The sequence below is a fragment of the Somniosus microcephalus genome, chromosome 20, assembly GCF_052327205.1.
Source record: "Somniosus microcephalus isolate GS21.2 chromosome 20, FLI_Smic_1.0, whole genome shotgun sequence".
Lineage (NCBI taxonomy): Eukaryota > Metazoa > Chordata > Chondrichthyes > Squaliformes > Somniosidae > Somniosus > Somniosus microcephalus.
In genome coordinates this window covers 32188196-32214636 of record NC_141006.1, presented here as the reverse complement: position 1 = coordinate 32214636, position 26441 = coordinate 32188196, and the positions used below count along the sequence as shown (strand labels likewise).

Below are 26441 nucleotides of genomic sequence, written 5' to 3'. Positions count from 1 at the left end.
GCATGTGATTTTTTTCTATCGCCTCCAGTTGCTTCATGAACAAGTGATTAGAATTCACAATCATTTGCCTGTGTATTGGACAGAAAGACCAACAAAATTGCACGTGGCCATGTTGTCTCATGGGCATAACAGAGCTCGGGATAAATTTCCATTTAGAATAAACAATATTGAATGTGTGTGGATGCTTGAAAATATATAACCCAGTCAATAATTCATGATAACTGGGAAATATAATACTAGACAAAATGTACACACTGAGAAAAATATCTACTATCCCATTATTCGGATGGAGTATTCTTGGATCTACATAATACAATTTATGTGTTAATCCACCAATCATTATTAGTAATGGTATAGATTTTTTTTTTAATTACAAAAAGCTGCTATACATTATTTGCATTGAACTTTTTTCCCATTAATGAATGAGGATGACTTCAAACACAAGTAGTTTAAGTAATTTATTTCAAAAAAACATTGCTGCTTTTAGAAGAACAGAACACATTTTAAATCTAAAATTTACAGCACGATGAGTGCTGCAATGTCAATTAGGAATTTGAAAAATTAGCCAGTAATGAAAATACACAAACACAACACAGAATAATGTAATGTAATTAAAGGAAAAGGTCGTGTATAGAACAGTACCTCAATGCCTAAGGAACTAATAGGGGATGAATAATTGTCTGTTTTTACTCCTTTGTAAATCAAAGAAGTTGTAATCCAATCAGTAGTTGATTTTTTTTTAGGATTTTTTGTTAACCCATTTTCTGCACACTGTCTCTGAGATCACTTGTTACAGCTGCATAGCGTCTCTACAAGTTCACTGGAGATAACATCTGATATCTTCTCGGGGTAAACAAAGGGAGACCTCAAACAGCACTCCAAGGATCAAATAAATTAACTGCTGCCACTATCAGTACCTTTTTCTAAATGATGTCCGTCTTATTTACGCCATTTTGGTGCGATTTTTTTTTTTTTACTGTGTGCTGATTACACACATGCTTCCCCCTTGTTGAGTTGAAAGATTTACTGAGACTGACAATTGGACAAACCCAAAATAGGTTCATTATCATAATTTAAAAAGAGGAATACTTTTGAATGAAAGGGTTTTAATTAAAACTCGCTCTGGAATATTACTGTAATACATTTATTCCTGGCACTGCAGTAGCTTTATTACTACAATATTAGTGTTTATTCCAGTATCGTGGTGAATGTGGTGAAAACATACAACGTTGTCAGGACCAGAGAATTAGCCATTCCCTGGACCTGTCTGCAGCATGAAGATTAAAAGGGGTCATAATAATGGCACTTGCTAAATAAATGATATACTGTACTCACATGTAACCTTGCATTTATGCATCCAAAGTGTCTTGGCCCTATTTCTATGACTAGCCTTTAGATCATTAAGATTCTATTTAATAGGCAGCAACCTTTGCCTGTGTAGTAACTTGTATACAGTTTAAATTACAGTAATATTGTGAATGCATAGTATGTTTAAAAGATTGTATTGGAGAGAAAATGCAATGGTTTCATTTCCTTGGAGAAATTATGCCTTCCAGTTGTGCCTAGAACAAGAAATAAAAATCATTTTGTAACTGATTTTGCTTTTTGGAAACTGTGGTACATACAATACACTGTATCTGGGCAATCATCATTGAGAGCACAAGTATAGATTAAGCGCAGCACTAACATGGCATGTTAGTAACCCCTAATTATATGTATTATAATAATGTATTCAAGTGTACAATTGTCTTAATTAGATTGAAACCTTTTAAAATCATGATGCCCACTGATATAAATTGAACTGATACTGATTTAAAGGAACTTACAAGCCCAAATGTTCCAATTGTAATGCTGATGGTAACTTACTTAAACTGAATGGGTTACTGTCAGCATTACAAGTGGAAAACCTCGACAACCATATTTTAGTCATTTAAACAGCAGTGATCAACGACCAAGGAGAAGAACATCAAGGTGTAGAACAGCTGATATTTTGTAACACTGTTCTGTCCAATAACAATGTTAAATTTGATCTCCCCGTGTATATCCATTTTGGTTCATCACACAATCAACCAATTAAAGGTTGGTGAATTAACGACATGCAGTTGTCCCTACTTTCTCAGTCACTTGGCCAAGATTTTGAATTTAGTACATGCAGAATCCTGGATAGTAATGGCTACAAGGCGACTCCAAAATTGGGGAAATGCAACCCTGATACAGTATGTAGACATGTAACTAAACCAGGAAAATCCATTTCTTTTAATGTACCATAACATGAGGATTTACCAAAGGCACTAATTCTTTTCTACAACATTCAATAAACATTGCAACGTTTATACCATCCATTGGTAAAGAACAAATTATCAATGGAATCCCTACATACATTGACTAACCAGTTTTAATTAGAAGATGCCAGCGATAGCTTAACTTCTTTTGCTCACCTTAAGCTGCTGATTGGTTCGTTTGAGAAACTGTATTTCCTCGGCGTGCTTCTTCTCCTCCACTTGCCGCCTTTCATTCTCCCTTTTCTCTATCGCTTCACACTTCGCTTTCTGTTCGTTGAGCTGTCTCTCCAGTTCTTTCTTTTCTGCTTCCAAATCAATGATCTAGCAAAGGGAAAAATATGAGATCAGAAAATATGAATTAACCATTCCTGTCCAAATAAGTCAAATTCCAATCTCAAACATTTTATGAATGGAATAGAGTCCTTGCAGACACTGGCTCATTGGATTCCCCCAATAGAGAAAGAAATATTTAAAGATAGAAAAATCACCAATGTATACACAAAATAATCTTTCTATGTTTTTAAGGCATTAAGGTTTGTACTGGGTTACTACACAATATTAGCTATTCTACTAAGAAGTACTTACTGAGCAATGCTGCTCCTTTAAGTGCAGTAAACAACTCCGACAAGCAGCGCAATGGTGACCAACTAAAAATCAGATCTTTTTATTTACCATTCCACTCACACGGGCCACTGAATTAGTTTTTAACCAACAACAAATGTTTACCTTTTTCTCCATGTCAGTTTTCCCCTCTTCTGCTTGCAAAGCTTTCCTCATCCCGAAAGCTACGCTGCTTTCGTACAGTGTCTGATAGGCAGAAATGGTCATACGGATCTCATCGCGGACTCGCAGCAACAGTAATCCACGCTCGGCACAGTTGATGGTGACTTGTCTGATCAGTTCATCTATGAAGGCAGAAAGACCATGCAAAATCCAACTCAGAAAAAATTATATTTTACACCGTACACAGCCCACGTTCCCCACTGCTATCACAGGAGCAGAACTTCATGATGTTGCATCGGACGTCAGTCCACATAAAGTGCCTATTCCCAGCCTTTGTTTAATTCCCATTTTTAAGTATAAACACATGAATATGGAATACGGTACACACATTAAGTGCTTATATACATGGCTTTTATTACATTTAAGATAATGTGACCATTCAATAGAGTACATTTCCACTTTAAGAAACCAGTTAGGGTTTGGCCATGATGCCTCATACAGTTGAATAGCTTGCTCATTGTCGCAGCTCACACATGAAGTGCCTGAGGGTTATCAGTGCATATGGAACTGTACAGCAGCAAGTGTGAGTGTTTTTCCAAGAGAAAATTGGAAGAAAGAAACTAGGGGTTACTTGCTTAATTAAACATCATAGTGGGAATATAGATGTTGGGCTTGTCAACACAAATAGACCTCCTTTCGCTACTGTAAACCCCTCTAGTGATGAATATTAAATTGGTACAGGTGTAAACAAGTCCCACCTCATGGGCAAGTCTTAAACCAGTGCCAATTCAGATACATACAAACAGCTGTAGCTAAATACTGGCAGGTGGGCTCGTGACCTGATTCTAAGATTTGGCTCCTCTTTAGCACCTCAGCTATACCCTGTCAATTCAAAACACAGAGTTTGAAATCTGTATGAACAATTTGCTTCTGTGCGCATTTTGCAATAGAAGCCAGATTACTGAATCTCTCTGAATATTCGTTCTTGTGCATTTATTATTGTAACAAAAGATGAGCAGTCCCGCAGAGACTTACCAAAACACTGCGAGTAGAGCTCCCTGCGGACTGGGCAAATTCCAGTCTCTCGAGCTTGCCGTTGCTGCAGCTTGATATCTAGTTGTTCCTGCAGATGGACAACATCGATCCGAGTGCAGGGAGTGCTGGATACCTGCTGAATCCACAGCTGTGCATTCTCCATCCATTCTCTGCAACACAACATGAGTTGGCCCAGGGTTATAGCACGAATGAACTGGAACTGTGCATTTATCTTTCTTTCCCTCTGGGAATCACCATGTGTCTGCTTTGCATCTTTTTCCTCACTGTCCACCAACTACCACTCCCTTAAGATGCTCCTTAAAACCTACCTCTTTGACCAAGCTTTTGGTCATCTGTCCTAATATCTCCTTATGTGGCTCGGTGTCAAATTTTGTTTGATAACACTCCTGTGAAGCACTCTGGGATGTTTTGCTATGTTAAAGGCGCTATATATAAATGTAAGTTGTTGTTGTGCATCCAGTACATTCAAAGTTTGTGTGCCCTTCAAGATAAGGAACGTCAGTCCTGGAATTGGAATATTTTGAAACAGCGTCAGGATTGAACACTGCCACGTCAAGTTGGTATAGCACAGAACAGATGCACAGTAAAGCTCTCTCCATCCTGCTCCAACAATGTGCCTCAACTCCATCTTAGAAGACCACAAGTTTTGCCAATCAGCCATCCTTGTGCTATCTTGAGTGAGAATGCCAGTCCAGTAACAGATTATGAACAGTTCTGTGCTGTGGTTTCATAATCACTGGGGACTGGGTTGAGACTCTTAAGGTCAACAGAGAGAGTTCATCCCACTGAATCAACATCAGCTCTCAAAGGTGAAAGGGTTGTGTTCAAAGTGACTGCTTTCCAGTCCAGCTGCTGTAGTGTTTTAAAGTTATTGAAATTAATGTTACTATTCATAGAAAGCCACAGCCTATCTTCCATCTCCACCTTTCTAGCAGAGCAAAAGGGAGGGGGAATGCACAAGGCCAGAGTTGGAGGAACACATAGTTCTTGGAAGGTTGAACGGGTGGAGGAGGTTACAGAGATAGGGAGGGGCGAGTCTGTGGAGGGATTTGAAAATGAGGATGAGAATTTTAACCGGTGCGTAGGTGGACCAGGCGTCAATGTTGGTCAATGAGCACAGAGGTGATGGGTAAGCAAGACTTGGTGCAGGTTAGAATACAGGCAGCAGAGTTTTGGATGAACTCAAGTTTATGGAGGGTGGGAGATAGGAAGGCAGCCAGGAGAGCATTGGAATAGCTGAGTCTGGAGGTAACAAACTATGGATGAGGGTTTCAGCCGCAGCATGAGCTGAGGCAGGGCCGGAGATGGGTGATGTTATGGACGTGGAAGTAGGCGGTTTGGTGATGGAGAGGATATGCGGTCAAATAGGATGCTGAGGTTGTGAACAGTCTGGTTCAGCCTGAGACAGTGGCCAGGGAGGGGAATGGAATCAGTGGCTAGGGAATGGAGTTTGTGCCAGGGATCGAAGACAATGACTTTGGTCTTACCAATGTTTAATTGGAGAATGTTGCGACTGTAAGTCGGACAAGCAATCTGACAACACAGAGGCAGTGGAGGGGTCTGGAGAGGTGGTGGTAAGGTAGAGTTGGGCGCTGCCAACATACGTGTGGTGCCTGATGTCAAGTCTTTGGATGATGTTGCTGAGGGCAATGTGTAGATGAGATATAGGAGGGGCCCATGGATAGATCCTTGGGGGACTCTAGAGGTAACTGTGTGGGGGTGGGAACAGAAGCCATTGCAGATTTTCTAGCTACGACTGGAAGGATAAGAGTGGAGCCAGGCGAGGGCAATCTCACCCAGCTGGACAGCGGAGGGGAGACTTTGGAGGAGGATGGTGTGGTCAACCGTGTCAATGGCTGCAATGAGGTCGAGAAGGATGAGGATGGATACCAACAACACCAAAAACAGATTAACTGGTCGTTCATCTTATTTGCTGTTTGTAGGACCTTTTACTGTACAAATTGGCTGCCATATTTGCCTACGTAACAGCAGTGAATGTACTTCAAAAGTAACTTTTTGGTCATGAAACACTTTAGGACCTGATAAGATGCTGTATAAATGCAATTTTTTTGCATTGTTAGGTTGCCAAGGTCCGTGCTTCTAATCATAGTCCGTTGACACTGCTGCAAAGTGCCTGTATAGATATTGCATGAGGTCAAGACTGGGCTTGGCTGTCATGTCTCTCTTCTGACTTTCACTGTCTAGATTCTCACATGACCCATTTTTGTTGCTGATAATGCGGATAACAGAACGTAGTTAAATCAGATCTACATCACTTGGGAGGCATATTAGAGGGCAAAACCTGCGACACTCCACGCCTTGAATTTATAAAATCTCTCCTTAATGACCGCTCAGATACCCAAATGTCTACAGTATCAGTACACAGTAATACTGCGGTTTGTACCACTCCTGTGGTAGATAAGTATAGAATAAAACCAGTGGGAAAAAGTCTCCTGTTTGACACAAAATACATTGCATTTTTATAGAGGTTGGGTTCAAAACATTAGCTCTGTGACTCAATAGTTCCTCCCATTCTATAAAAAAATCCTCTCCACAAGATGCTAATGTCGTAAAAGGCTGTATTGAAATTAACTTGCAAAACGCTATCAAGCAATACAATAAAATTAGTTGTAAAATGCAATGCTATTTTTGTGGACTGGAATCTTCAAATTTCCCTATTAAGTGCCTATTAATTTGTGAGAGAATTTCTGTTGTTTTACCTGGGTGGCAAAATTGCATTTAAAATCTCCTCTGTCTGCTTAGTGACGTCTACAGAAAGTGGTTTGGTTTTTGGAGGACTTGGAATTGGTGATGTCGACATAGGCTGCTGTGGACTCACCTTCAAGGCACGAGCCTGTAATAGATAAAAAGGCAAATTAAATTATGCAGTGCAAACACTGACCGACAGTGTATTGGAATCTCCAGCAGACACTGATCACTGACAGTTCTGCGTTTCAGGAATGTCACTTTCAAAACCAAACAAAAAAAAAAGCTTGGGCCCTCTCCTTTTCAAAGTGACCATTTCTGAACTGAGGTGTCACTGTGTGACAGCTGAACAAAAAGCCCAGTGCAGAATGAATCCATTTATTGATTTGTTGTGACATTTTACAGCACATTATAGCACTATGCTGCGCCACTGTACGTATGGCCATGCACTTTAATTGGCTCTCTGTCCCAGTACTTTACGATAAGAAGAAGATCTTACAACTGACACAATAATGAAAGCTAATAGTTATGGGCAATACTAAGGTAAAATCTTTCTCATTATCAGATTAACAAAAAAAAATCTGTCCGGCTCAAAGAAATCTAGGCAATGAAAACTTGCCTGCTATGGTAGTTTAGCTCAGTTGGTAGGACTCTTGCCTCTGAATTAGAAGGTTGCCCCACCCTAGGAGTTGAGCACAGCATCTAAGCCGGAATAGAAATTCCTTTGCATCCCGCCAATTTTTAGAGCGTGAATTCAGCGATGGACTTGCAAATTTTTCAGTCGGACGTCCCGCGCCAGAAGTGGACACAAAACATGGCTGCTGCCATATTGGTAAAGGTGGACATTAGGCGACCACCAAATCAATGCTGGCCTTATTCAAATATGTTAATAAGGGTCCTGTCCTTGAATTAGGCCCTCTTTAAAAAATTGGTGCCTGGAAGCTTTTCATTCATTTCTTTCTTGTATCTGCTCAGAAAAACATGGCGCCAACTCTCAGGAAGTTTGCTCAAACAGCTCTATTTAACGGGGTCCCCACCTCTATTACAGTAAGTTGCTGGAAAGTCTTTTAAGAACATAACATAAGAACATAAGAAATAGGAGCAGGAGTAGGCCATTTGGCCCCTCGAGCCTGCTCCGCCATTCAATAAGATCATGGCTGATCTTCTACCTCATCTCCACTTTCCTGCACTATCCCCATATCCCTTGATTCCCTTAATATTCAAAAATCTATCGATCTCTGTCTTGAATATACTCAATGACTGAGCCTCCACAGCCCTCTGGGGTAGAGAATTCCAAAGATTCACCACCTCTGAGTGAAGAAATTTCTCCTCATCTCAGTCCTAAATGGTCAACCCCTTATTCTGAGGCTGTGACCCCTGGTTCTAGACTCCCCAGCCAGGGGAAACATCCTTCCTGCATCTACCCTGTCAAGCCCTGTAAGAATTTTGTATGTTTCAATGAGATCATCTTTCATTCTTCTAAACTCTAGAGAATATAGGCCTAGTCTACTCAATCTCTCCTCATAGGACAATCCCCCCATCCCAGGACCCAGTCTGGTGAAACTTTGTTGCACTCCCTCTAAGGCAAGTATATCCTTCCTTAGGTAAGGAGACCAAAACTGTACACAATACTCCAGGTGTGGTCTCACCAGGGCCCTATATAATTGCAGTAAGACGTCTTTACTCTTATACTCAAATCCTCTTGTAATAAAGGACAATATACCATTTGCTTTCCTAATTGCTTGCTGTACCTGCATGTTAACTTTCAGTGATTCGTGTACAAGGACACCCAGGTCCCTCTGAACACCAACATTTCCCAATCTCTCACCATTTAAAAAATACTCTGCTTTTCTATTTTTCCTACCAAAGTGGTTAACTTCACATTTCTCCACATTATATTCCATTTGCCATGTTCTTGCCCACTCACTTAGCCTGTCTATATCCCCTTGAAGCCTCCTTTCATCCTCCTCACAACTTACATATATCTCAGTTTGTGTCATCAACAAACCTGGATATATTACACTTGGTCCCTCATCCAAATCATTGATGTAGATTGTGAATAGCTGAGGCCCAAGCACTGGTCCTTGCGGTACACCACTAGTTACAGCCTGCCAACCCGAAAATGACCCGTTTATTCCTATTCTGTTTTCTGTCCGTTAACCAATCCTCAATCCATGCTAGTATATTACCCCCAATCCCATGAGCCCTAATTTTATTTAATAACCTCTTGTGTGGCACCTTATCGAATGCCTTCTGAAAATCCAAATACACCACATCCATTGGTTCCCCCTTATCTATTCTGTTAGTTACAACCTCAAAAAACTCCAACAAATTTGTCAAACATGATTTCCCTTTCATAATTCCGTGTTGACTCTGCCCAATCCTATTATTATTTCCTAAGTGCCCTGTTACCACGTCCTTAATAATAGATTCTAACATTTTCCCTACTACTGATGTCAGGCTAACTGGTCCGTAGTTCCCCGTTTTCTCTCTCCCTCCTTTCTTAAATAGTAGGGTTACATTTGCTACCTTCCAATCCGCGGGAACCGTTCTAGAATCTATGGAATTTTGAAAAATGACAACCAATGCATCCACTATCTCTATAGCCAACTGTTTCAAAACCCAAGGATGTAGGCCATCAGGTCCAGGGGATTTATCGGCTTTCAGTTCCATTAATTTCTCCAGTACTATTTTTTTTACTAATACTAATTTCTTTCAGTTCCTCATTCTCGCTAGACCCTTGGCTCTCCACTATTTCTGGGAAGTTTTTGCGTCTTCTTCCATGAAGACAGACAGAAAGTATTTGTTTAATTTCTCTGCCATTTCCTTATTCCCCCATTATAATTTCTCCTGTCTCAGCCTGTAAAGGACCCACATTTACTTTTGCTAATCTTTTCCTTTTTGCATACCTACAGAAGTTTTTACAGTCTGTTTTTGTGTCTCTCGCTAGTTTGCGCTCATATTCTACTTTCCATTTCTTTATCAATTTCTTGGTCCTCCTTTGCTGAATTCTAAAATCCTCCCAACCCTCCGGCTTACTACTCTTTTTGGCAACATTATAAGCCTCTTCCTTTGATCTAATACTATCTTTAACTTCTCTTGTTAGCCACGGTTGGACCACTTTTCCTGTGGGGTTTTTGTGCCTTAGAGGAATGTATATTTGTTGTAAATTATGTATTAATTCTTTAAATGCTAGCCATTGCTTGTCTACCATCATAGCTCTTAATGCAGTTTCCCAATCTACCTTAGCCAACTCGTCCCTTGTACCTACATACAGGAAACTTTGGTTTATCCAGAGGTTATATGTCCGGAATACTCGATCTAACGGCAAAAATCAGGAGCCGTTTTCTATATGTTTTTTTAGTTCTCGTTGCTTTTTTTTCCCCAGTCAAGCACTGCAAGGTCTGTAGCTATAGCAACAGCTTCAGCTACAGACGCTTGCAGCTGCAGCCGACTGTTTTGAAGCTGTTGCTAAGCAACAGGGTTTGTTGATTCACACGGAGCTTCTCAGTTCCGTATGTTTAAACATTAACTCTGGTATGTCCGGCACTTTTGATGTTACGGCACCAGCTCGGTCCCGTCAGTGCCGGATATCAGAAAGTTTCCTGTAGTTTGCTTTGTTTAGATTTAAGACCCTAGTTTTGGATTTAACTAAATCACTTTCAAACTTATAAAATTCTATTATATTATGGTCACTCTTCCCTAAAGGCCCCTTTACTACAAGGTTACTAATTAACCCTTTCTCGTTGCACAATACTAGATCTAAAATAGCCTGTTCCCTAGTTGGTTCCTCAACATACTGATCTAGAAAACTATCTTGCATACATTCCATGAATTCGTCCTCCACACTATTACTGCAAATTTGGTTTGCCCAATCTATATGTGGATTAAAGTCCCCCATGATTACCCTTGTTAAATGTGCCTCTAATTCCCTGATTTATACTCTGCCCTACATTACAACTACTGTTTGGGGGCCTATAAACAACTCCCACCAATGTTTTCTGCCCCTTGCTGTTTCTTAGCTCCACTCAAACTGATTCTACTTCTTGATTTTCGAAGCTGAGATCCTTTCTCTCCACTGTCTTCATCCCATCATTTATTATCAGGGCTACCCCTCCTACTTTTCCATTTTGTCTATCTCTTCTAAAAGTTAAGTATCCTGGAATATTTAGTTCCCAACCATGGCCACTTTGCAATCGCGTCTCCATTATGGCTATTTGATCAAACCTGTTCATTTCTAACTGCGCTATTAATTTATCTATTTTGTTGCAAATGCTTCGCGCATTCAGATATAGTGCCTTTAGCTTTGACTTATTTCTATTTTTCCCTGTTGTCACCTTAGTCACTGATGCCTTATTACCTTTCTTACTCTCTCTATCCCTTCCTGACCCACTCTGCTTAATTTTACCCAAAACTCTACTCTTCTGTAGAGCCTTGACATTTCTCTTGCTGCTTTTAAATGTACTCTTTCCTGAATCCTCCCCCACCCCCGCTTCATTAGTTTAAAGCCCTGTCTACTGCCCTAGTTATTCGGTTCACCAGGACACCGGTCCCAAACCCAACTGAACAGCTTCCTCTTTCCCCAGTACTTTTTTGGCTACTGGGGATATTTGGATCCATTTTTTTTTAGTTTTGGCAGTAGTTCAGAGAACAGAGTAATTGGACTGCTGGCTTTTGGCTGCAGCTGCACGGTTTGACTCCATTGGCTGCAGGAGGCCCAGAAAAGATGGGAATGCTGCTGGAATTACCATCGAGGTTGCCACAGCAGCAGCAACGGCAGGCATTACAGCAAAGACCTGTGGAGCATCAAGGAAGACAGCGAAGGAGTCAAGGGCCAAGGAGGAGCTACCACATGTAGGCCTTCTGGAACAGGATGTCATAGCCCAACATGTCAGAGGAGCAGTGCGTGAGGCGGCTGCGCTGCGGCAGGCAAGCAGTCACTGACCTATGTCACCTGTTGCAGCAGGAACTGGAGCCAAACACCAGACACAGAACGAAGGCAATCAACTTCTATACCACAGCCTCACTCCAGGCTGCAACAGATGGCATCAGCATCAACTGTCAGTTTACTGTCCATATGCCCATCAAGTAGGTGACTGGTGTCCCATTCACAAGGAAAGGGCAATACATCACTTTCTGAACAGGGTGTCTTTGGTCTGGCCAGTCAGTGGTGAGCGGCAGAAGGTTCTGACTCATCCATGACTTGGGTCGGAATTTTATCTTGGAGGCGGGTAGGGAGCGGTGAGGGGCTGCATTGCGGTCGGGAAACCCGGGAGAACAGGTTTCTCTCAGGCCCTGCCGAATTTAACGGCAGCGCCTGATTAACATTTAGCTTCTCAGTTTCCTGCCCACAGCCAGCCAGACAGAGAGGCTGACTGGCTGTCGGGCGGGTAAGCCTGCGGCATCAGGCCGCAGAAAAGAGGGAGAGGGGGATTGGGGCAGGGGGGGTGGGGGTCAAAGGATGGAGATCGTGGAGGGGTTGAAGGATAGAGATCGTGGAGGGGTCGAAGGATGGAGATCGTGGAGGGGTCCAAGGATGGAGATCGTGGAGGGGTCCAAGGATGGAGATCGTGGAGGGGTCCAAGGATGGAGATCGTGGAGGGGTCCAAGGATGGAGATCGTGGAGGGGTCCAAGGATGGAGATCATGGAGGGGTCCAAGGATGGAGATTGGAGTGGTCGAAGGATGGAGATTGGAGGGATCGAAGGATGGAGATTGGAGGGATCGAAGGATGGAGATTGGAGAGGGGGCCATGGCCGCAGAGGGGAATCAGAAGGCGGAATCGGGGCCCAGAGGGGGGATCGCTGGCCGGAGGGGGGAATCGAAGGCCGGGAGGGAGGTTGGGGGCCGGGGATCGAAGGTCGAAGGAGGGCTCGGGGGCCGGAGAGGAGAAAATCAGAGATTGGAGACCCTGTGGGGGGCAGTGGTGTTGGAGGTCTGGTGGGGTGGGGTGGGGGGGTCAGTGAGGAGGTGGGGGTCGGGGGAAATTTGAAGGTTCGGCGGAAGATCCGATTGTGGGGCGGTTGGCGAGGCAGGAATGCTGGATCCAGCAGGTAAGTGGAAAGTCACTTACCTCCTGGCTCCAACAGTCATTGCTTTCCTTTAGCTGGCGGGTTCCCCAAGGCCCAGGAAACCCACCCGCCCACAGTTAAATTTAAAATGGAGCTTCAAAATGAGGCTTGCAGCCTTATTATAATACTTAAAGTTAAAACCGGAAGTGGGTGGGTTGGAGGCGAGCTGAGGTCGGGATTCAGATTTTTAGCACTTTAACCTCCCACTCGACCCCAACCCACCCGTTTTTTGGGGTTAAAATTACCCCCTTGATGTCGGACCAGTAGTTGGACAGCACTGCAACATTTATGGAATCAAGTCATGTAGAGATAACGTTAGGTATCGTCAGTAGTACATGATCCAATCCTATGCTCACAGAAAATGTTGCTGAGGAATATAAGGAATGATGTACTGTGCAGGCACATGAGGATCAGCCATTGCAGGAGGTGTACTGGCTAGGTTGGGGCGGGTAGGAAATCATGAGGGCAGTGCCACAGAAGAAATGCGCTGAAGGAGATCAAAAGCCAGAGAGGGCGAGAAGGGATAACTCAGTGGTCACAGACACACAGGATGTCATTGGTGGCTTTGGCTAGGATAGTCTCAGTGCTTTGGGCAGGATGGAAGCTCAACTTGAGAGATTCAAATATAGAGAGCTGCACACGGAGTTGGGTGATGACAACACTGCAGAAACTTAGATGGAAGTGATATTGGGAATGTGACAGTAGTTTGTGAGGATGGAGGGGTTGAAGGATTGTGGCCATTTTGAATGGAGCAGGGAGAGCAATGCCTAAGGAAAGGCAGCAGTTGAAGATGTGAGCTTTGGGTTAAGGGGTTTGTGACAGAGGCACTTTTTGTCGGTGAGTTGTTTGACAGTGGGGAGGAAGCAAACAGTATAGCTTCTGGTCTGTTGTCATCCAACATCACATGCACACTTACAGTAGGAGTCACTGGATTGTGATCAGGAAAGCTGGCTAATTTAACCTTCCTTAACCCAGGAGCGCCCAGGTCAATTGTAGTTAACTCATTGGGTCTGCTAAGGACGGTGAACTCAGTACAGACCAGACTCACATGGATCAGGGAGGTGAAACTATACCCAAACAGAGCCATGAGGGTGGATTACATAAGAACAAAAGAAATAGGAGCAGGAGTAGGTCATTTGGCCCCTTGAGCCTGCTCTGCCATTTAATGAGATCATGGTTGATCTGATCTTGGGCTCAGCTCCATTTCCCTGCCCACTCCCCATAACCCTTCACTCCCCTATTGTTCAAAAATCTGTCCATCTCCATCTTAAATATATTCAATGACCCAGCCTCCACAGCTCTCGGGGGAAGAGAATTCCACAGATTTATGACCCTCTGGGAGAAGAAATTCCTCCTCATCCCAGTTTTAAATGGGCGACCCCTTATTCTGAAACTATGCCCTCTAGTTCTAGATTCCCCCATGAGGGGAAACATCTTCTCTGCATCTACCCTGTCGAGCCCCCTCAGTATCTTATATGTTTCAATAAGATCACCTCTCATTCTTCTATACTCCAATGAGTATAGGCCCAGCCTGCTCAACCTTTCTTTATAAGTCAACCCCTTCATCTCAGGAATCAACCTTGTGAACCTTCTCTGAACCGCCGCCAATGCAAGTATATCCCTCCTTAAATAAGGAGACCAAAACTATACATAGAAACATAGAAGATAGGAGCAGGAGTAGGCCATTCGGCCCTTCGAGCCTGCTCCGCCATTCAATGAGATCATGGCTGATCATCCAAATTCAGTACCCTGTCCCTGCCTTCTCCCCATATCCCTTGATCCCTTTAGCCTTAAGAAATATATCCAACTCCTTCTTGAATATATTTAATGAACTGGCCTCCACTGCCCTCTGTGGCAGAGAATTCCACAGGTTCACCATTCTCTGGGTGAAGAAATTCCTCCTCATTTCAGTCCTAAATGGCTTACCCCTTATCCTTAGACTATGACCCCTGGTTCTGGACTCCCCAGCCATTAGAAACATCCTTCCTGCATCTAGTCTGTCCAGGCCTGACAGAATTTTATAGGTTTCGATGAGATCCCCTCTCAATCTTCTAAACTCCAGTGAGTATAAGCCCAATCGACACAATCTCTCCTCATACGTCATTCCTGCCATCCCAGGTATCAGCCTGGTGAATCTTCACTGCACTCCTTCCATGGCAAGAACATCCTTCCTCAGATAAGGCGACCAAAACTGCACACAATACTCAAGGTGTGGTCTCACCAATGCCCTGTACAACTGCAGCAAGACATCCTTGTTCCTGTACTCAAACCCTCTCGCTACGAAGGCCAACATACCATTTGCCTTGTTAACCGCCTGCTGCACCTGCATGCTTACCTTCAGCGACTGGTGCACAAGAACACCCAGGTCTCTTTGCACTTCCCCTTCTCCCAATCTATTGCCATTCAAAAAATAATCTGCCTTCCTGTTTTTGCCACCAAAGTGGATAACCTCACATTTATCCACATTATAGTGCATTTGCCATGTTTCTGCCCAATCACCCAACCTGTCCAAATCGTACTGGAGTTTCACGACATCCTCCTCACAGCATACCCTCCCATCCAGCTTTGTGTCGTCTGCAAATTTGGAGATATTACATTCAATTCCCTCGTCCAGATCATTAATATGTATTGTGAACAGCTGGGGTCCTAGGACCGATCCTTGCGGTACCCCACTAGTCACTGCCTGCCACTCGGAAAACGACCCATTTATTCCAACTCTTTGCTTTCTGTCCGCCAACCAGTTCTCTATCCAAGTCAATACCTTGCCCCCAATCCCATGTGCCTTAATTTTGCACGCTAATCTCTTATGCGGGACCTTATCGAAAGCCTTCTGAAAGTCCAAATACACCATATCCTTAAGTACCCTAGGATGTAGATTATCAGGCCCTGGGGATTTATCGGCCTTCAGTCCCATCAATTTTCCTAACACCATTTCCCTACAAATACTGATTTCTTTCAGTTCCACCCTTTTATCAGACCCTATGTTCCCCAGCATCTCTGGGAGGTTATTTGTGTCCTCCTTTGTGAAGACAGAACCAAAATATGTATTTAGTTGGTCTGCCATTTCTTTGTTCCCCATTATAAATTCCACTGATTCTGACTGCAAGGGACCTACGCTTGACTTCACCAATCTTTTTCTCTTCACATATCTATAAAAGCTTTTACAGTCAGTTTTTATGTTCCCTGAAAGCTTACTCTCATAGTCTATTTTCCCTTTCTAAATTAATCCCTTTGTCCTCCTTTGTTGAATCCTAAACTGCTCCCAATCCTCAGGATTATTGCTTTTTCTGGCCAATTTATATGTCCTCTCCTTGGATCTTATGCTATCCCTAATTTCCCTTGTTAGCCACGGTTGAGTCACCTTTTTTGTTTTATTTTTATGCCAAACTGGGATGAACAAATTCTGTAGTTCATCCATTCGGTCTTTGAATGTCCGTCAACCCTTTGAGTGACATTCCCCAATCAATCCTACCCAACTCGCTCCTCAGACCATCGTAGTTTCCTTTATTTAAATTGAAGACCCTAGTCTCTGAGTCAACTACTTCATTCTCCATCTTAATGAAGAATTCGATCATATTATGATCGCTCTGACCCAAGGGGCCTCGTACAACAAGGTTGCTAATTAATCCTTTCTCGTTACATAATATTCCGCTTTTAGGACCTCATCCCGCTTTTTACCTATATCGTTGGTGCCTATATGCACCACGACAACTGGCTGTTCACCCTCCCCTTCCAAGATGTTCTGCAGCCGCTCTGAGACATCCTTGACCCTTGCACCAGGGAGGCAACACACCATCCTGGAGTCTCGTTTGCGGCCGCAGAAACGCCTATCTATTCCCCTTACAATAGAATCCCCTATTACTATAGCTCTACCCCTCTTTTTCCTCCCGTCCTGTGCAGCAGAACCGCCCCTGGTGCCAGGAAGTTGGCTGCTGCTGCTTTCCTCTGATAAGCCATTCCCCCCAACAGCACTCAAAGTGGTGTATCTGTTTGAGAGGGGGATGTCCACAGGGGACCCCTGCACTACCTGCCTGCGCCTAGTACTCTGCCTGTTGGTCACCCATTCCCTTTCTGCCTGTCCAACCTCTACCTGCGGTGTGTCCAATTCCGTAAACGTGCTATTCACGACGTCCCGAGCATCGCGAACGCTCCAGTATGCATCCAATCGCAGCTCCAGTGCCGCAATGCGGTCTGTCAGTCGCTGCAGCTGGATGCACTTCCTGCACACGTAGTTGTCAGGGACACAGGAAGTGTCCCTGAGTTCCCACATATCGCAGGAGGAGCATACCATGTGGCCAGGCTGTCCTGCGATGACTTACCCTTTAATTAATTGAATTTAAATTAAATCAGTCAATCCCACTAATTACATTACAGTTAAATGGTTTACCAACAGTCCCCGCTACACCAGAGAGACCTTAGTAACTATAAACCACAGAGTTAAAGTTTAAAAACAGAGAAATACTCATCAACCAATCACTTACCTGCTTTCTGGTGACATCACACTTTAATTACTTTTTACTTCTCTCCCTCCCTCTGAGCTCGGAGACTGGAGACTGGTACGCCTCACCTGGTCTCGGAGCCGCTTTTAAATACTGCCGCCGCTCAGCCTCGTTCCCTCGCAGGTCTGCCCGCCTGTCACCGCTGCTCTGAGGCCTCACCTGGTCTCGGAGCTGCTTTTAAATACTGCCGCCGCTCAGCCTCGTTCCCTCGCAGGTCCGCCCGCCTGCCGCCGCTGCTCTGAGGCCTCACCTGGTCTCGGAGCCGCTTTTAAATACTGCCGCCGCTCAGCCTCGTTCCCTCGCAGGTCCGCCCGCCTGCCGCCGCTGCTCCGAGGCCTCACCTAGTCTCGGAGCCGCTTTTAAATACTGCCGCCACGCAGTACTCCAGGTGTGGTCTCACCAATACCCTGTACAGTTGTAGCAGGACTTCCCTGCTTTTATACTCCAACCTCCTTGCAATAAAGGCCAACATTCCATTTGCCTTCCTAATTACTTGCTGTACCTGCATGCAAACTTTTTGTGTTTCATGCACAAGGACCCCCAGATCCCTCTGTACTGCTGCATTTTGTAATCTCTCTCCATTTAAATAATAATTTGTTTTTATATTTTTCTTACCAAAATGGATAACCTCACACTTTCCCACATTATACTCCATCTGCCAAATGTTTGCCCACTCACTTAGCCTGTCTATATCCCTCTGCAGATTCTTTGTGTCCTCTTCACAACTTGCTTTCTCACCTATCTTTGTGGAGTGGGCCTTTGGCGTAGCGGTAGCATCCCCGCTGCTGGGCCAGAAGGTGTAGGGTTTCGAACCTCACTCCAGACAGTCCCGGCAAGTGGAGTCGGAGCTCCGGCTCTAAATTCTGGGTTGACATCCAGCGGGATACTTGCGTCCGTGGGTGTGGGTGGCCCCCCCCCCGCTCGTATGGGTTGTGGGAGCCCGTAAAACCCTCCCGCCAGAGGACTAACCACCCTAATGGCTGGTACGAAGATGGTTACGGTCACGGAAGGAGCGTTAATCGCGGCCAGAAATCCTTCCACCACTTCATACAGTTCCCCAAAGGGAACAGTGTGAAGACACGTACGATGACGACCTATCTTTGTTGATGCGCTATCAATCACTCAAAGACTGAGGTTAAGCGAGTAACTAACAGGCTTTTATTAACAAGAGAATGAAGGTGTGCCTCGAGTGGTCGACCAGTCCAGAATACAGAGGGACTGTGGAGCAGTCACCTTTATACCTGGACTCGTGGGAGGAGTCAGCCGAGGCATGTACAGACATGTACACGGTGGAATACAAACAGTGGTTTACCACATTCACCCCTTGTTTAAAAATGAGTCCGGCGGGGTGAAGTGTATTAAAAGTTTGTGTATTGGAGTCTCTCCGGAGGTCTTGTCTGCCGCTGTGATTGACGTGGCGACGGCAGGGGTAGTGAAGCTTCCGGCGTCGAGTCCCGCGTAGGCTGGGGCACTGGTGTGTAGTCCTCGTGGGTGTCGAGCGGGTCGTGGGGCCCAGGCGTGCCGTCTGCTGGGGTTGGATATTGGATCGTGGGGGGGGTGGTAGTGGGTGGTGGGTTACTGGGGCCCCCGAGGATGCGAGGTCTCGTATGGAGACTGTGTCCTCCCGCCCGTCCGGGTACGCAATGTAAGCGTACTGGGGGTTGGCGTGGAGGAGGTCGACCCTCTCGACCAGGGGGTCTGTTTTATGGGTCCTCACGTGTCTTCTCAGTAGGACCGGCCCTGGGGACGTCCGCCATGGCGGTAGCAATGTCCCCGATGTGGACTTCCTTGGGAAGACAAACATTTTCTCATGAGGGGTGGCGTTAGTGGCAGTGCAGAGCAGTGACCGAATAGAGTGGAGTGCATCGGGGAGCACATCCTGCCAGCGGGAGGTCGGAAGGCCCCTAGACTTTAAGGCTAGCAGGGCGGCCTTCCAAACTGTCGCATTCTCTCTTTCCACCTGTCCGTTCCCCCGGGGGTTGTAACTGGTGGTCCTGCTTGTGGCAATACCCCTAGCGAGCAGGTACTGGCGGAGTTCGTCGCTCATAAACGATGAGCCCCGGTCGCTATGGATATAGCTGGGGAAACCGAACAGGGTGAAGAGGTCGTTCAGACATTTAATGACCGTGGCACTGGTCATGTCCGGGCAGGGGATGGCGAACGGGAAACGGGAGTACTCATCAATAATGTTGAGGAAGTACACATTACGGTCGGAGGAGGGGAGAGGCCCTTTAAAATCAACGCTCAGGCGCTCGAAGGGGCGAGTGGCTTTTATCAGGTGAGCCCTGTCTGGTCTATAAAAGTGCGGTTTGCACTCAGCGCAGACTTGGCAGTTCCTGGTCATGGTCCTGACCTCCTCAATGGAGTAAGGCAGGTTGCGGGCCTTGATGAAGTGGAAGAACCTGGTGACCCCCGGGTGGCAGAGGTCATTGTGGAGGGCCCGCAGTCTATCGATCTGCGCGCTGGCGCAGGTGCCACGCGATAGAGCATCCGGGGGTTCATTGAGCTTCCCGGGCTGGTACAAGATCTCGTAATTGTAGGTGGAAAGTTCAATTCCCCACCTCAAGATCTTGTCGTTTTTGATTTTGCCCCTCTGCTTGTTGTTAAACATAAAAGCAACTGAACGCTGGTCAGTGAGCAGGGTAAATCGTTTTCCGGCCAGGTAGTGCCTCCAATGAGGCACAGCCTCCACAATAGCCTGGGCCTCCTTCTCAACAGCGGAGTGTCTGGTCTCCGGGCCCTGGAGGGTTCGTGAAAAGAAGGCCACGGGTCTCCCCACCTGATTAAGGGTAGCGGCCAGGGCAAAGTCGGACGCGTCGCTTTCCACCTGGAAGGGGATGGATTCGTCCACTGCGTGCATGGTGGCTTTGGCAATGTCTTCCTTGATACGGTGGAAGGCTAAGCCGGCCTCTGCCGTCAAGGGAAAAGAGGTATACTTGATCAGCGGACGGGCCTTGTCCGCATAGTAGGGGACCCACTGGGCGTAATAGGAGAAAAACCCTAGGCACCTCTTCAGGGCCTTGAGGCAGTGGGGCAGTGGGAGTTCCATAAGGGGACGCATCCGGTCGGGGTCGGGACCGATGACTCCGTGTTCCACAACACAGCCAAGGATGGCGAGGCGGGTTGTGCGGAATATGCACTTCTCCTTGTTATACGTCAGGTTCAGGAGTTGGGCGGTGCAGAGGAATTTTTCGAGGATTGCGTCATGGTCCTGCAAGTCATGGCCGCAGATGGTCACATTGTCCAGATATGGGAAAGTGGCCTGCAACGCATTTTGATCTACCATCCGGTCCATCTCCCTTTGGAAGACGGAGACCCCGTTGGTGACGCCAAAGGGAACCCTAAGGAAGTGATAGTGGCGGCCGTTTGCCTCAAAGGCAGTATACTGGCGGTCCTCAGGGCGGATAGGGAGCTGGTGGTATGCTGATTTCAGGTCAATGGTCGAGAAGACACGGTACTGCGCGGTCTGGTTGACCATATCAGCTATGCGGGGGAGTGGGTAAGCGTCCAGCAGGGTGTAGCGATTTATTGTCTGGCTGTAGTCGATGACCAGGCGCTGCTTCTCGCCGGTCTTAACGACCACAACCTGGGCTCGCCAGGGGCTGGTGCTGCCCTCAATAATCCCCTCCTTCAGGAGCCGCTCCACTTTGGTTTTAATGAAAACCCTGTCCCCGGCACTGTATCGCCTGCTCTTTGTGGCGATGGGCTTACAGTTGGGGGTGAGGTTAGCAAACAGTGGGGGGGGGGGGGGTGACTCTGAGTGTGGAGAGGTTGCACCTGGTGCGCGGCGGGCAATTTGGAAGCTGCTGGCTGCGGACTGAGTGGGGGGAGGGGTCCACCGTACGCCATCGTAACACTTTTAAGGTGGCACTGAAAATCTAACCCCAGTAGAACGGCAGCGCAGAGGTGGGGCAGGACCAGAAGTTTAAAATTATCGTACACAGTCCCGTCTACTAAGAGTGTCACCACGCAGTAGCCGCCAATGTCCGCTGACTGGGACTCGGAGGCCATAGAAATCCGCTGGTGCGCAGGCAGGACTGGGAGAGAGCAACGCCGCACTGTGTCGGGGTGGATGAAGCTCTCCGTGCTCCCAGAGTCAAAAAGGCAGATTGTTTCGTGACCATTTACCTTAATGTCCATTGTGGACCGGGCCAGTTGGTGCGGTCTCGCTTGGTCCAGCGTCACGGAGGCCAGCGTAGGGGTTGGTGTGTCGTTGCGGGTATCAGATGAGGCGGTGTTGGGGGCCTGCTGCGTCCCGGCTGGCGTCCAAGATGGCGGCGTCCATGATCCCCATGTGGCCGGAGGCGTCCAAAATGGCTGCTGTTCCGGTGGTTCGCACATGGCTGGGGAGGCCCAAGATGGCGGCCCGCACGGCCCACACGTGGCACTGCTGGGGTTCGGGGTGGCTTTGGCCCTGCAGACGCTGGCGTAGTGTCCCTTCTTCCCGCAGCCCGAGCAGATCGCATTTTTCGCCGGGCAGCGCGCTCTGGGGTGTTTGGCCTGGCCACAGAAGTAGCATTTCTGGCCTTGGGACACTGCTGCGGTAGTTGGGCCGTTGCTGGGATGTGGCTGGGGTGGCACGGTGCTATGAGACGGACCTACCGTGTCCCAGGCTGTCGTTCCCCGCGGCGTCCACGGTGCAGAGGAGTAGGCATCCATGCCCCGGTAGGCTGCGTCCAATGATAGTGCGAGTTCAGAGGCCTTGTTGAGGTCGAGGTCACTCTGCTCCAACAGTCGCTGTCGGGTGTAATTGGACCTGTGGCCCGCTACAAAAGCATCCCGGATAAGTTCCTCTGTGTACACGGCGGCCTTTACATCCTTACAACCACAGGCCCGGCCAAGCACAGACAGTGCCTGAAGGTATTCCTCGGTTGATTCCCCAGGTTGTCGTTTACGACTCCCCAGGAGGTGCCTGGCGTACCTCGTTCACTGGACGCGTGTACTGGTCCTTGAGGAGCTTGATAGCAGCCGTGTACGAGGTCGCGTCCTGGATGACCGAGTACGCTCGGTGGTTCACTTTGGAGGTTAGGACATCCAGTTTGTCCTCATCCGATTTGACCGTTGCAGCGGAGGCGATCAGGAATTTTTCAAAGCACCTAAGCCAGTGAGTAAACTTGGTGGATGCGTCCACCTCCCGATGGCCTAAGTCTAGGCATGCTGGTGTGAGGATCTTCTCCATTATAAAAAATCTTGTTAATAAAATTGATGCGCTATCAATCACTCAAAGACTGAGGTTAAGCGAGTAACTAACAGGCTTTTATTAACAAGAGAATGAAGGTGTGCCTCGAGTGGTCGACCAGTCCAGAATACAGAGGGACTGTGGAGCAGTCACCTTTATACCTGGACTCGTGGGAGGAGTCAGCCGAGGCATGTACAGACATGTACACGGTGGAATGCAAACAGTGGTTTACCACATTTGTATCATCAGCAAATTTGGCTACATTACACTCGGTTCCTTCATCCAAGTCATTAATGTAGATTGTAAATAGTTGCGGCCCCAGCACTGATCCCTGCGGCACCCCACTAGTTACCGTTTGCCAACTGAAAAATGATCCATTTATCCCGACTCTCTGTTTTCTGTTAGTTACCCAATCCTTTATCCGTGCTAATATATTACCCCCAGCACCATGAGCTCTTATCTTATGCAGTAACCTTTTATGTGGCACCTTATCTAATGCCTTCTGGAAATCCAAATACACCACATCCACTGGTTTCCCTTTATCTACCCTGCTCGTTACATCCTCAAAGAACTCCAGAAAATTTGTCAAACATGATTTCCCTTTCATAAAACCATGCTGACTCTGCTTGACTGTATTATGATTTTCTAAATGTCCTGCTACTGCTTCCTTAATAATGGACTCCAGCATTTTCCCAATGACAGATGTTAGGCTAGCTGGTCTACAGTTTCTTGCTTTCTGTCTCCCTCCCTTCTTAAATAGGGACATTATATTTGCGGTTTTCCAATCTGCTGGGACCTCTCCAGAATCCAGGGAATTTTGGTAGATTGCAACCAATGCATCCACTATCTCTGCAGCCACTTCTTTTAAGAACCTAGGGTGCAGGCCACCAGGTCCAAGGGGCTTGTCCACCTTTAGTCCCATTATTTTACCGAGTACTTTTTCTTTAGTGATAGTCATTGTTTTAAGTTCCCCCCTCCCTATAGCCCCTTGATTATGTATTATTGGGATGGTTTTAGTGTCTTCTATCATGAAGACTGATACAAAATATTTGTTCAAAGTCTCTGCCATTTCCCTGTTCCTCATTATTAATTCCCCAGTCTCATCCGCTAAGGGACCAGCGTTTACTTTAGCTAACCTCTTCCTTTTTATATACCTGTAGAAGCTCTTACTATCTGTTTTTATATTTCTTGCTAGTTTACTCTCATAATCCATCTTCTCTCTCTCTTTATTATTGTTTTTAGTCATCCTTTGCTGGTTTTTAAAAATTTCCCAATCCTCTGGCCTCCCACTAATCTTGACAACATTGTATGCCTTTGTTTTCAAATTGATACCATCCTTTACTTCCTTAGTTAGCCACAGATGGTTCTCTCTTCTCTTAAAGTCTTTCCTTCTCACTGGAATATATTTTTGTTGAGAGTTATGAATTATCTCCTTAAATGTCTGCCATTGCTTATCAACCGTCTTACCCTTTAATCTATTTCCCCAGTCCACTTTAGCCAACTCTGCCTTCATACCTTTGTAATTGCCTTTATTTAAGATCAGGGCACTGGTTTGAGACCCAACTTTCTCACCCTCCAATTGAATTTGAAATTCAACCATGCTATGATCACTCTTTCCTAGAGGATCCTTTACCATGAGATCATTTATTAATCCTGTCTCATTACACAGTACCAGATCTAAGATAGCCTGCTCCCTGGTTGGTTCCACAACGTATTGTTCTAGGAAACCATCCCGGATACACTCTATGAACTCTTCCTCGAGGATACCTTGTCCAATTTGATTTGTCCAATCAAAATGAAGATTAAAATCGCCCATGATTATTGAAACTGTCCAGACCCCTCACCTTTGCGGACTTTTTCTCCATATTCCTGCTGACAAGTAGCGGATGGTCATATTTCAACAGTGAGTCTATCGGGGGGATCATCTTCTGCTGCCCAGGTCCGCCCTGTCTCTCCTGGTTTATCCTGGTCTTTCTCTGTCCCGGTTTATCCCGGTCACTCTCTCTCTCGCTGTCCCGGTTTATCCTGGTCTCTCTCCCTCTATCCCGGTCTCTCTCTCTCTGTCCCGGTTTATCCCAGTCTCTCTCCCTCTATCCCGGTTTATCCCAGTCTCTCTCTATCCCGGCTTATCCCAGTCTAACTCTCTCCCTATCTCAGTCTCTCTCTCTCTCTCTCTATCCCGGTCTCCCTACCGCTATCCTGGCTTATCCCGGTCTCCCTCCCTCTATCCTGGCTTATCCCGGTCTCCCTCTCTCTATCCTGGCTTATCCCGGTCTCTCTCTCTATCCTGGCTTATCCCGGTCTCTCTCTCTCTATCCTGGATTATCCCGGTCTCTCTCTCTCTCTATCCCGGTCTCTCTCTCTCTCGATCCCGGTCTTTCTCTCTAACCCGGTCTCAATCTCTCTATCCCGGTCTCTCTCTCTATATATATATCCCGTTTTATCCCGGTCTCTCTCCGTATCCCGATTTATCCCGGTCTCCCTCTCTCTATCCTGGCTTATCCCGGTCTCCCTCTTTCTATCCTGGCTTATCCCGGTCTCTCTCTCTCTATCCTGGCTTATCCCGGTCTCCCTCTCTCTATCCTGGCTTATCCCGGTCTCCCTCTCTCTATCCTGGATTATCCCGGTCTCTCTCTCTCTCTATCCCGGTCTCTCTCTCTCTCTCGATCTCTATCTCTATCCCGGTCTCAATCTCTCTATCCCGGTCTCTTTCTATATATATATATATCCCGTTTTATCCCGGTCTCGCTCCGTATCCCGATTTATCCCGGTCTCGCTCTCTCTCTCTATCCCGGTCTCTCTCGGTTGTCAGGATGCAGCGAGCGCCTTGTTTCCATGGGAACAAAACTTGGAAACCGCGCAGGGTAACGTGCGGGAGCTCCGCCATAAACAGTCCGGAAGGAAACAACTGCGGACCAGCAACAGGAGGAGGGAGAGGGGGAGAGACCGGGATAGGGAGAGGGACCGGGATAGGGAGAGAGACCTGTAACACCGGGAGAGAGAGAGACCGAGACCTGTAACACCGGGAGAGAGAGAGAGAGGTCTGTAACACCGGGAGAGAGAGAGAGACCTGTAACACCGGGAGGGAGAGAGAGAGAGAGAGACCGACCGAGACCGAGACCTGTAACACCGGGAGAGAGAGAGAGAGAGACCTGTAACACCGGGAGAGAGAGAGAGAGAGAGAGAGACCGAGACCTGTAACACAGGGAGGGAGAGAGAGAGAGAGAGACCTGTAACACCGGGGGGGAGAGAGAGAGAGAGAGAGACCTGTAACACCGGGAGAGAGAGAGAGAGACCTGTAACACCGGGAGAGAGAGACCTGTAACACCGGGAGGGCGAGAGAGAGAGACCTGTAACACTGGGAGAGAGAGAGAGAGAGAGAGAGACCTGTAACACCGGGAGAGAGAGAGAGAGAGACCTGTAACACGGGGGGTGGGGAGAGAGAGAGACCTGTAACACCGGGAGAGAGACCTGTAACACCGGGAGAGAGAGAGAGAGAGACCTGTAACACCGGGAGAAAGAGAGAGAGAGACCTGTAACACCGGGAGAAAGAGAGAGAGAGACCTGTAACACCGGGGGGGAGAGAGAGAGACCTGTAACACCGGGAGAGGGAGAGGGAGAGGGAGAGAGGGAGAGAGAGAGAGAGAGAGACCTGTAACACCGGGAGAGAGAGAGACCTGTAACACCGGGAGAGAGAGACCTGTAACACCGGGGGAGACAGAGAGAGAGACCTGTAACACCGGGGGAGAGAGAGAGAGAGAGAGAGACCTGTAACACCGGGAGAGAGACCTGTAACACCGGGGGAGAGAGAGAGAGAGAGACCGAGACCTGTAACACCGGGAGAGAGAGAGAGACCTGTAACACCGGGGGGGAGAGAGAGAGAGAGACCTGTAACACCGGGATAGAGAGAGAGAGAGACCTGTAAC

The 26441-nt window shown here is 46.7% G+C and overlaps 1 protein-coding gene across 1 annotated transcript; it reads right to left on the bottom strand.

The window, feature by feature from the left end:
• Window positions 1–445: 445 nt before the first annotated feature.
• On the bottom strand, window positions 446–25447 carry dnali1 (dynein, axonemal, light intermediate chain 1). The gene is made up of 6 exons (XM_085962424.1): window positions 24360–25447; window positions 6782–6915; window positions 4041–4210; window positions 3009–3187; window positions 2439–2603; window positions 446–1562 (listed from the first exon to the last, which is right to left on the bottom strand). The coding sequence occupies exons 1-6, from the start codon at window positions 24438–24440 to the stop codon at window positions 1527–1529; spliced, it is 765 nt and encodes a 254-aa protein (XP_085818550.1). The 5' UTR covers window positions 24441–25447; the 3' UTR covers window positions 446–1526.
• Window positions 25448–26441: the final 994 nt, after the last annotated feature.